This window comes from Anser anser (assembly GCF_964211835.1).
Source record: "Anser anser genome assembly, chromosome: 2".
NCBI lineage: Eukaryota > Metazoa > Chordata > Aves > Anseriformes > Anatidae > Anser > Anser anser.
The window spans coordinates 151,571,920-151,583,948 of record NC_139721.1 but is presented as its reverse complement, the minus strand read 5'-3'; the positions used below and the strand labels follow the sequence as shown (position 1 = coordinate 151,583,948).

Below are 12,029 nucleotides of genomic sequence, written 5' to 3'. Positions count from 1 at the left end.
ACTTGATGAAGTTTAATCCTTTCTTCCTATAAAAGGAATGTACGTAGCATTATAGAGAAAATTAGTTGAAAAGAAACCTCCTGTAGGGTTGTACAGCAAGGAAACTTGCTGTAGGGCATACCGCTTAGAGTTCCAATTAACTGATCTTATCTTAGCAAGTTCTCTGCTATATAACCAGTAGTATGTACTCAGAAATAAAGAGACGTACTGCAATCACTTTTGAAATCCTGGAAAATGAGTCATTCCATAAATGCTAGTTGTATGTTTGTCAGTACTTGAATATTAGGCCAAATAAAGAGAGTTACTGCACCGTCATGGAGTTGCTGAATTGATGAAAAAGCTGTTTAAAAGATAATATTATTCAATAATTTTATATTCTTTTTGCTTTTTAATTTGTCATTGACTAATTTTCTTGTAGAGAAAATTGCTTTTACTTAAAAAAATATAAAAAAGTGAACATCTTTTTTATCTGGAAGAATAACTGTTTACAATTAAACCCCCTGTAGCTAGTAATTTTTTAAATAATAATAATAATAAGATCCACCATGCGTTTATTTGGGGCAATGGGGTATATAACACAGAGTTTCACTGTACTCGATGTTAGCCATTGGAGTTTTTGTCAGTCACTTCAAAAAAGAGATGTGGGCAATAAATCTATTTAGTTGTTTGTGAATGCTTTAAGCTTTACTAGAGTAGGTGGAGAGAATCTTAATTCCATTTGTGAATGCATGCTCTAAAAGTACTATGATTTTTTCTCAAATGACCCACAAAAAAGCATAGCCAAAGGCCTTTTCTTTATATCCTATTCAATGGAAAACGCTTCATAGTGTTTTGTTGTTTTAAAGCTTACCTAACACATGCAGCAAGACTGCAGGGATAAATGAACCTTTTTTATCCCATCATAAAGGTAATGGAATTGATTTTAAAGACATCTGCACCTTAACTAATTTGCTAACTTGCCATTGAGTGATTCTCATAAAAGCTAGCAATTGGTTTTCAATCCTGTATCGTTTTGTTAAGACAGAGAAAAAGAGACACGGGTTGTTTTCTCTGAATGTCATGAAACGCATATCTTTGAAATAGGCATTGTTGATTTAAACGCTAGAGATGACTTTTCAGCGTGAAGCTGTCTCTGAATTCCCACCATTTTTGTGTTAATTCTTCCGTGGTTTGTTTTTAGTGCTTCTCAAGTGGGAGGAAGAAGCTCTGCTGATATTCGGAGATAAACCCAGAAACAGACTTTGGGAGTTGTGTGTGTAGCTGCTCTTGGAATTAAGTTCCTTAGCACTTCTAAAACCTGAGTGCACGATCAGATGAGGAGGTATTGGTGTGCTCCTTACGTGGTACTCCTGTGGCCAGGGCAGTATGTTGTCCTTGTCTGGAGGCTTTAAATCCAGGTCCAGGCTTCCCCACAGACTGCGGGGTGCTCTGTGTGAGGATATGCTTAGTTCCCCTAACAGAAGGTAAACTCCTGTGTACAGGAAAGGCTGCCCCAAATACCTCTTTCTTTAGGTTTCATTCCTAAATTTTACCGCTTGGAATACGAAACACGAGTTGGAACACTCCGATTTTGTTGCTTAACTATGATTTGGTGTACATCGAGTGTGTTTGTCTGAAAACTCTCTTTTAGTTCATTTTCTCCAGAACCTCGGCCCACAAGCAGGTTAGTGCTTTTTAGTAGCTGCCTTCCCACTGCCAGGAAAACACGTCCTCTCCGAGTATTCAACAGCAAATCCCAGCATAGGTTGCGAATCAAAATGGAAACAGCAGTGTTAACTTTCTTTTTTGGTGCGTTGCCAGTAAGTGTTCTGCATCAGCATTTCATGGTCCAACATTTTCCACATCATTTTTTTTTTCCCTGTGTGTGAAATTTCAGCAGATTGTTATGCAAAACAGTTCCGTGTCTCAGTGTGACTGGGGAGACAGCTGTTCGGCCTAATGAGGAGTGCTAGCACTACAGTATTTCTGTTGATTGAGACCCACGGAGGGAGCAGAATGTTCGAGGCCAGGCAGCGGTGTGTGGTGAGGAAGTGCCACGCTGTCAGCTGGAAGTACACGCTCGGCTGCTCCCTACGACAAGATAAATGAGTTTTGCTGGGGTTTGGCGGAGGCTGAAGCTTTTCTGGAGAATGGTCGTAGCACACCAAACTCCCTGTGGGACCCGTGGTTTGAAGTGTCATAAGACTGCTGCTTCTTTGCCATTTTTTTTTAACGTCCTATAATACCTGTCATCTTTTTTGAGTTATTAAAAACCTAATGTCTTCTAGCATTCCATTAACACGGGGGTCTGATGATCTTTTGTTGACACTTTTTATTAATTTTGCCAAGGGGACGTTAACCGCAATTTAAGTTGGGTTAGAACAAATTGAAGACTAGTATCGATGGAAAGTAAAAGCAGCCCCATGAAAATGCAGAAAGCAGCCTTTTAATTTTGTGATGTGGGTGGGATTAGGGAGGCAATACTTCTGAAAGGTTATTGGGATGCTGGCTGCTCTGCCAACTTCTTTCTTCCCACACAGACTTTGCTTTGCTTGCTTCTCAGGAAGTGGGTTTTCTCAATGTTGCCTTTTTGCAATAAAAAGTGCTTTTATATCTAGCCTTTGAATTCAGAGCTCCTTATGAAAAAGGCTATTGTAGTCACGTGTGCTTGTAAATAGTGCATATCTCAGTCTGCAGTGCCTTCCAGTGGAGTTTTGGGATGGGAGCCAGAGGATGAAGACTACTAAATGCCTTTAAGGACATCACGGAAAACAGCATGGCAGCTTTCCTTTTGCCTTTCTACCCTTTTCCCAGTCATCACAGAGAGCTACAGGAGAACTTCACTGCACTTCTGTTTTACAAACTTCTTCCTGATGTGCCCAGTAATATCTGAATGAGTAGTTAAACTGAAAGTACTACAGAAAAGGATTTTGGTTTATTTTGGAAATCTTTTCCTTTTGAGAGGAGCAGAAAGAGCTGAGCAAACCTAGAGCTGGCGTTCTGTTTGCATGGCAAAGGCTTTGAATGTTTTCATTTGAAAGATGATAAATCTAAGAAAGAGAGACCTTCTGTGGTCAAAAAGACTTAACTGTACTTAACTGTGTTTGACAGTGATAAGTGATAAAGGAGAACCAATACGAGATCAAAGAAGCTGGAAGACTGTTTAAAGTTGTGGAATAAAGCATCCGAAATTGGAGGTTTATTTAAAGACAGTTTGGAAATGTGTTAAGACCATAATTGGAACAAAATGTATGATGGGAAAACAGATCATATCTGTGTGTTGTAGCAGAATACTAAAATGCTGCCTTTTCACTCACCTGGAGTCTTTCTACGACTTGAATTCCTCATGCTGTCATGTACAAGGTGGTCTCGCAGTGTGCGCAAAGTGTACAGATTTAATAGTCAACTTTAAACTGCTAAACATTATTTCAAATGTGTTACACTGATATGGAGTTCAGTGGAAGTCTGAAAAGTTTTCCTGTGAGGTATTTTGCAGCTTGTGTTCTAGAACTTGGGGAAGGAAATGCAGAAATTACTAAGTCGTGGGGAGGTCAGGCAGGTGGAAGGCAGGTTCTGTGCCAAGACCGTACCAACTCTAGTCTGCAGTAACTTGATCGTGTGGATGAATTTTCTTCCCAAATGCGAAGGTGCTTATCTGAAGACTCCTCGGTTGTGGCCTTCATGTATCTTTTAACTTCTTGACTTTTGGTTCATGAGTCCAGAAGATGAGGCAAAGGCCTGTTATTATAATCATCTCCCTGATAGCTTAGCTACACTCTAATAATGCATTAGGAAACTTGGTGTCATGAATAAAGTGGACCTTCATCCTAATTAAAACTTAATTTGGTGTCAATTTAAATTAAGAGGCTTGCATAAACTGGTCCGTTGTGACCTGGCTAGTGCTAATCTCAATCAGCAGCTTGGGTAGGACATGAATTCAAATTTCTGCAGAACAACCAAAGTGACAGTAACAACTGACAACTTAAATTAAAATTACTAAATTCTAAGAAATTGATGTGCATGACCCAAGTTACAAGATAGGTCATTAAATCAAATCTGCAGAAACAGAGTTGAGAAGCCTTTCCTAATGATTTTAGGGAGAGATTATATGCTTTCTTAGTACACTCTGTGAGCAAAAAATAACTATTTTTGAGTTGAGAATTCACATTGTACTACTATTTTCGTTTAAATACTGAGTACTACTGGTACAGTACAATATGAAATAATAGGTAAAAGATGTAAATAAGAGAAAATTCTAAAATAAAATTGTTTGTGGCTGATATTTAATAATATAAATATATATTTAATATATACCTAAATATATATAAAATAAAAACATTTTCTGAAAGTAATATTTTGTGCTTCCAGTTGGTATAAATATTCTTGAGAGTCATTCGCTGGTTGAACTTGTGCATTTGAAGCCACAATAGGTTGAATTTGAAGAACTGGCTGGTCATGCTTCTTGATGTTACTACTTGCCATTTTTCTTACCTGACTATCAGACTTCAGCTATTGTTGAATAGGAATTGAAATCAGAATTGGAAATTGTTAGATTGATGTAGTTGCTGCTAGCAGAGTTGTTCTGGAAGCTCTTTGTGTAACGTGTTTAGGTGTATGTACAAAGTATTATTAGTTACATCTCAGGTCAGGTATTGTGGATCTCTTTCGTGTCTGCAGCGTGAATAACAAATGCCTGCGGTAGTTCTACAGAAATTTTTGAATGGAAGATAAAATAACTTGAGCTAGTGGTCTCAAGGCACTTGAGAGGAAGAGTTTGATTGTATACTACTGATTCAGTTTTGGGTGTCTGATAGCATAGTGAACGTTGACATAGAAACTACAAAGTGAATTAAGGCTTCATGAGGTAAAAGTGCCCAGTCCTATTAGGATAAATGGAATGTGAGAGGTGTCTCCAAATGGGCTCGGCACCGTTGGGCTTCTTTTCTTAGCATGTTGGCCAGTCAAGCCGCTTAGACCTTAAGTGAAACAACCTCTCATAAGATTACTTTATTCTAAGATACCCACATCAAGCTGGGGGAAAGGCAAGCTATATATCCTAACGGAAACGTAGGAACAGGAAGTAGAACTCTAAATCAGCAGCTAGTTTAAATACAAACTTCGGAGCTTGGCCTTTTTTCATTTTTACTCCTGTTTGTTCAGCACTGTGACATCTGCAGTTTTCACCGTGGGAGACAATGTTGTTTCTGGCAGCGATGACCGTACTGTAAAAGTTTGGGATTTGAAAAACATGAGGTCTCCTATTGCAACCATCCGTACAGATTCAGCAGTCAATAGGTAAGCAGATATTCAAGTTACTATTTTCTTAATTCACTGAACAGAAATTTAGTTTTAGTCACTATAATTAAACTTGTGCAGAGAGATTTATGAGTTTTTGAAAGTGATTTTCCAAAATACAGATTTAGTCAACATTCATTTTCAATAAATATATTGTATTGATTTTCTGAGATTTTTATATGGGATGCAGAAGTTAAACCTGTTAGAGCTTCTGGTACAATAAAAGTCACCTTAATGATTTAATACTTTATTTTTTCCACTTTTGAATGCTAACCAGGAAAAATTCAGCTATATCACTTCTCGTGAGCTTAAATTTATATCAAGTTCTGTTTGCCAGGCTGACTGTTTTGTGCATAACCTACTTTTGTCTCTTACGTGCAGGATTAATGTGTGTGTTGGCCAAAGAATCATTGCGCTTCCACATGACAACCGACAGGTTAGGTTATTTGACATGTCAGGAGTGCGATTAGCACGCCTCCCTCGCAGTAATAGACAGGTAACTGAATTTTTTTATAGCCTTAAAGTATGTCTGTTCTTCTCTTTCATACAAGGTTAAAAATAGGGTTTGATATCTGTAGTGTAAAAGCTGAAGAAATGCTGAAAGACACTTGTCTATACAAATACACTGTTGTTGGAAATGACCAATGTACAAATAAGTAAAATCATATTTTGGAATTGGAAATGTTTCAACCGGATTTCATCATAATTTTTCTTCTTGTGAAAGAGATCCTAATGTCTGCATTCTCTATGAAATGGATAAAAATGTTTAAGGGCATTTTAAATGTGTTTAAACATCTTGACGTGAATCTTGTCAGAAAAGTGACTCATTTTGAGGTTTCAGACTTTTTTCATTACCGTGTGGTGAATTTGTTTTGTAAAGAAACATAAAGGGAAAAAATGGGATGCAGTTTGAAAAGCTCACTTTGTATGATTTGGTGATAATCTTTTTTTCTCCCATGCTTATACAAATAAATTCTTGATATTTGATACCAGCTACTCAACCATCCTTTCTGTAGCCACCAAGTTTGTTCATTTGTGGTGCTACTTGGCATGGCACTGCTAATGTAGCAAGTTAGACTAAGTGAAATTAATTGGATTATGTCACTCAAAGGGACCTTTTACAATACGTTTTTGAAGACATCAGTTTTCCAGCACATTTCAAATATTTCATAAGCAGTAGTATGTTTAACCATTTGAAAGGCAGGGTTTCTGACTGTCCTGTATCATCACTCACAGCTTTGTGGAAACCAAGCACGTATGTGGATGCAGCAGCTGTTGACAGAATTTAGGAAAGGGTTTTAAGAGCTGTTTAGTGCTTACCTATTTTTAAGTCTTGATATTGTGAATTTTCTTCTTTCCTTTATTTTTCTTTAGTGTTTACATTCAGGTCAACACTACAGAAATCACGGAGATTTTTTTTTTTACTTGAATGTTTGTCAGAATCCTCCTTGAGGTATTTTTCTTACTATTGGACTTGAACAATAGATAAGGCATTGCTTTTCCTCAGTATGACATTCCTCCTGCTGTACTGTTATCCTTTCTGAATTATAAACATGACAGACAAAAAAAACTCAACAGCAAACCTTGCAGGTTCATAAGAAAGCAGTTGCCAGCAAGTAGTTCCTTATTTTAAGATTGCTTTTATAAGTAAAAGTTTTAAAATCAAAATTCAGTTTGCTTTTGTAAATAAAGTGGCAATTAGATAGCAGACATACTGTGAAAACCTCAAGTTTTGATTCACCTGTTTGTATGCTTCTGTCTTTATGGACCCAGTGCTGTTATTAAGCAGTCTCAATGTCATAAAGATTTTACCTTGCAGATGAAAGTGACTGTAATCTTTAGGAACCTCAAATACAAAAAAAGTAGTGAGAGCATGAACAAGTTTCTATTTTGACTTTAAGTTGTTGACACAGAAGCTTTCAAAATTGTTGTAAGCAGTACTTGATGTGTCTCAAACTGTCGTAGGGCCACAGAAGGATGGTGTGCTGCTCGGCGTGGAGTGAGGACCACCCAATCTGTAACCTCTTCACATGTGGATTTGATCGTCAGGCTATTGGCTGGAACATCAACATCCCCGCTTTGTTACAAGAAAAATGAAATGCTGGAAGAATTTTTGCATTTTATGTTGCCATGGACTTCTACACTCCCGCAGACTTCTCCGGATATTGGTCTGCTATTGCTCCAAAAGCTCTTCCTTAAATGGAGACTTCAGCAAATGTTGTTCTTGTTACCACGTTGTGCACAGTTTGCATGAATTGTACAGAAAATGTGATTTTTTTAAAATTAGTTCGTCTCGTGTATGAACTTTTATATTTTGGCATCCACTGGTCAATATGTTCACTGTTGCATAGAGCACATAAATGTTCATAAGTTATTTAGCGTTTGATAGATAAACAGTAGGGCATTACATTTGTGACATAAATGTGAAATTTATGTAGTAGGTGTAGAGAATGTATAGCAGTCTGTTACATTTTTCCATGACTCTACATATCTGCCTTGTGTTAAAAAGAATCTGCAGGGCTAAAAGTTTGAAATGAAGTGTGAATTTCACTAGGTATATGATTGTAAACGTTTTCCTGTTTGCATCTGATCAGAATACTTTTTTTTTAGTGCTGCAGTATAGTGCAACTTCAACTCCATTTTTAGTCCAGTTACTGGAGAAATAGTAGATTTGAGAAGGAAAATATAAACTACTTGTAGTGAGTATAGGCTGCAAGGTTTATTCTGAATGCTTTTTGTACTTTTTCTTTTGAAAAAGAAAAACGTTCATTCTGCCCTTCTTATATAAAGTGATTCTAAAAAACTCATGGCATTTCACACTAGCAAAAATCCAGAATATTATGATTCTAATCACTGAAATCTAGTCAAGCAAATTTTGAAGCACTTTAGTTTATAGCTATTGTTATAAACCATGTATGAAAGTTTGACTTTACCAGTGAATGTGAGCTGACCTTTGTAAGAAGGATTGCTTCTTTTTGGTGATCTGCCCAGAAAGGAAATAGGTTTTTTCTTTTTCTTTTTTTTTTTCTCTTATACCTACAGTGAGCATGCTTTTAAATGTGCTCGCTGCCCGTATTTTTTTTTTTTTTGAGCCAGCAATACAAAATAAATTAGTACTACCTCAAAAGTGAATGTTGGTCAAGATGCATTGAATCTCTCTGTAGCCTAGAAAAAAGCACTTTTGGTCTCTGGCTGAAGAACTATCTCTGACATGAGAGGAAAGACAATCATACTAAATGTGATCCTTAAGATAATTAACACTTAAGGCTAATGGAGCAATATGGTAAGTAAACATCATCTGTCACCTTTGTGTTCTCAGCTGTGGCAAGGGCTGCTGCAGTCCCTATCGTGTTCCGAGGGGGATAATTAACACAGGTCTCCCTTCTTTCTCCCAAATGATCTTACTCTGGTTTTGTTCCTCGCTGTGCTCAGCCTCTTTTGCACTGGCAATGTGGCGTTACACCACAGCTGCTGATTATGTAAGTAAATGCAAGTGGCAGCTGACATCTGCAAAAGAACAGGAAGGCTGCTTCAGACAGACACTTCTTAGCTGGAGCGAGATACTGCCCCTATCTGTCTGACATATCACGCTGTAAGATGGAGGGTGAGGGAAAGCACTCTTACAGTGGGAATCAGAGTATATTGGGTTGCCGTAAGTAAAGTAGTCAAAACTTTCTATCGTGTTGTTAGGATTACATGAAGCTGTAGCTGTGCTCATGTCCTGTACAGCACTGTTCATAATGACATTAAGGCCGATGTGTTTGCTGGTTTGCCTGTTAACTAACACGTAAAGGCATTAGAGTGCAATGGAAGGGGATGGTGAATGCATCGTTGAGTAGTTACAAGGAAGCTGGGGTCCTAGAAATGGTTTTTGAGTGCACAACATTGAGGAAGCTCAAGGTATTTAATGGAGTAGTCCAGTATCTTTATAGTACGGGTCGTCGTAGCTTTTTTTTATGAGGTACAAGATAAATGCAGAATTATACTGAAGCAATCTTAAAGTACCAAAACTAGTGAGGTCGAGGAAAGCAGCTGCAGAGTTTTAAGCCTTCTGATAACAAGGGTTAAAGGATGGTGTCAGAGTTTGTTTTCACTTTTTTTTTTCTGGGTTTTTAATTCTTGGGTAAGGCCATCTGATATTGGATTGCAGGTTTTATTCTGTAAGAAAAAAGGCTCACTTTTTCTTTCAGTTGGTAATGGAGAGAGTTTTAGGCAGGTTGATGCTGCTTAACAGAGAGAGAAACTTCTTTCCAGCCAGTAGAAGCGGTTTCTCCAGCATGGCCTGTGTAGCATCTTGAGCAATGACTAACCTTTTAATTACATGAGGTGGGGGAGAAGGTCACTGTTTTGGTCCTGCTGAACTAAATTGACAGCATAAGCTTCTCTAATATACATATGTAACACAGGACCACTGGATTCTATGCAGTTTAATCATTGCTGCAAGCTTTTTATATCACCAGAGGGACACACCTCTGGCACCAGGAACGGGATGATTACACACTTTTACTTTTGAAAAAAAAATCAACCAGACAAGGTGCTAGAGCCATGTTCTTATGAGCAGGCTAATACTCAATCAGCTAAATACTGAACTGTCCCTTAGCTTAATTTTATATACTGTACTGAAGATTAACTCCAGGCTGCTGTTCCCCTTGAAGCAAATCACCCCTGAGCAGTAGTAGCGAATGCTACTGCCTTGACTAAATATGTGGAAAACATTTCATGGCTTTGAATGTTCCAGAGAGAGTTTTTCAGCGTTGAACAATGTCCAACATTTCATAAAATGGAGGAAAGTTGCAGTTTCAGTATTGTGCAGAATTTCACAGGAAATTGATCACTGGGCAAAATCAAGCTTTTATGTCTTTTAAGCAATGCACATCAGTTTTCACAAGTTGTGTGTATACTTTGCAATCAGATCTGGAGTGAAACATCTTATTTGTTGCCTAAATCTGTGAAAACCATCTTTTTGGAAAAAAAGAATTTATAAGTTATGTGGAACCACTTTTTATTATTCTGCTAATTTGTTTTTAGATGTAATATGTTATTCTTCATTATGATTCAAAATGCATTAAAACATTCAACTTTTTTTTTTGCAACCTGCTGTTCTTCGGTTTTTCATTAAAATTGCAATTAACATTTCATCTTGTTAATAGTCCAATGATCTTCCTATCCATTTTCCCCTCTTCCACCCAAAAAATTCACTTCCAGTGCAATGATGGGCACAGTTCTTTGGGAAGAAGGCCAAGTCTGCCCCTGAGGTAGGACTTCTGGAGTGCAGTTGGTTATGCTGGCAGATAAGTATATGGGCTGAAAGGTGCTCAGACGTGGCATTTGTGCTCTCGTCTTCAGTTTTACAAAGAGACATTTCGTAATTACATTTTGTTATGCAGATTAAACAGAAGTCTCCATGTGATTTTTTCACAGTACTCTATAGGTTGATATTTTTAATGCAATCTAAAACCTGCCATCATTATTGCTTTAGGTTAACGATGGTTTGCTCGTTGCACCCATATCATTTGAAACAGAGCTTTGCAGTGTTGAAATCAATCCTAAGAAGCTTCGTGTCAGAGCAGGCCATGCCATCTGGTTTCAGGTGCCTTAGCCGAGTGCCAGCCAGCACCTGAGAGCGGAGCACAGCTGTAGGATACTGCAGTTCCCTTCAGTGTTCTTCGGGATCCTGTATTGCTACTTCAAATCCTCAAAGTCTAGTGCTCTGGAAAATTGCTATTCATGTCACTGGTGATATGGATCAGAAATAAAAGACCAAAGTTACAGGATGACACAACAGACCTGGGGGCTGGTTTGGGATAGAATGCAACTCTTTGGTTTATTTATTTATACTTTTAGTCAATCTCAGTTGAGGAATTTAGATCAGGACTTACTGCAACTGATTTTAAACTTGCAGTACTTACAACCTTAAATCTCCCAAGTTATATACGTTTACAAAGGCTATTCCTGCTCATACTTTGGGTCGAGGGGGGGTTGAGGATGAGTATTCTGACGCCTTTTTTTAAACCTGTGAGTAAATCGCATGCACAAACGAGTGGTTTCAGTAGGATGTCTGTGCTCTAACTTGAAGAGCTGCAGGAGAACCGCTCTTGTGTGTCACACTGTGCTTCTTTGACTGGCATGGAATTTTTATTTAATGCTCCATTGAGGCTAAAGTATGTCACTGAAAAATTACTCAGCCTTGTGATATTTTATTTTTAAGCAGTGTTGTTACCTTTTCTAATTCCCACAGCTCATAATTTTCAGAACATAAGTAATTTGCAGGACCTTACACAGAAAATCCCATTTAATTCTGACTGTAAATCCTGGTCAGAAGGTACCAGTGACTGGGAGAGGCACCATGCTGGAGAAGGGCGTTTGTGCAAGCCATGGATGCAGCTCATCAGTGTCCTACAGAGAATATTTCTTCCTACCAGGACATGGCATTTCTCAGCAGTGAAGAGCTGAGGCTGGTGCGCGTTAGTAGGATCTCGCCCAAGTGCCTGAATTAGCACCTTAGGGTCTTCATAAAACTTTTAGGGGTTTCGGAAGGGTGGTTCACTTTGAGGCCCCATTTCCAGCTGCTGCTAACCACACAGTCCCACCTGCTTCCAGTAGCGAGGAGAAAGGGCCCAAACTGAGCATGAAGAGTCTGTGGTGTAAGCAGGGATGTCGACCCAGCGTTTGAGAGCTGATTTGAGAAGGAAGCAAGACTGTATGAGAACTTAGAGGGGCAAATTTGCGATGGAAGTGTTTGGACTGCAGTTGAG

General features: G+C 38.3%; 1 protein-coding gene across 4 annotated transcripts in view; it reads left to right on the top strand.

Moving 5' to 3' along the window:
* Positions 1-10,362, top strand: part of WDR37 (WD repeat domain 37) — a 44,948-nt gene extending 34,586 nt beyond the window's left edge. For all 4 annotated transcript variants that reach the window (XM_083825191.1, XM_083825188.1, XM_083825189.1 and 1 more), the window contains 3 exons: positions 5,140-5,274; positions 5,656-5,770; positions 7,240-10,362. In XM_083825191.1, coding sequence (XP_083681317.1) covers positions 5,140-5,274; positions 5,656-5,770; positions 7,240-7,371 — 382 coding nt within the window. In that variant the 3' untranslated portion in view covers positions 7,372-10,362. The remainder of the gene's footprint in view (positions 1-5,139; positions 5,275-5,655; positions 5,771-7,239) is intronic.
* The last annotated feature ends 1,667 nt before the right edge of the window (positions 10,363-12,029 follow it).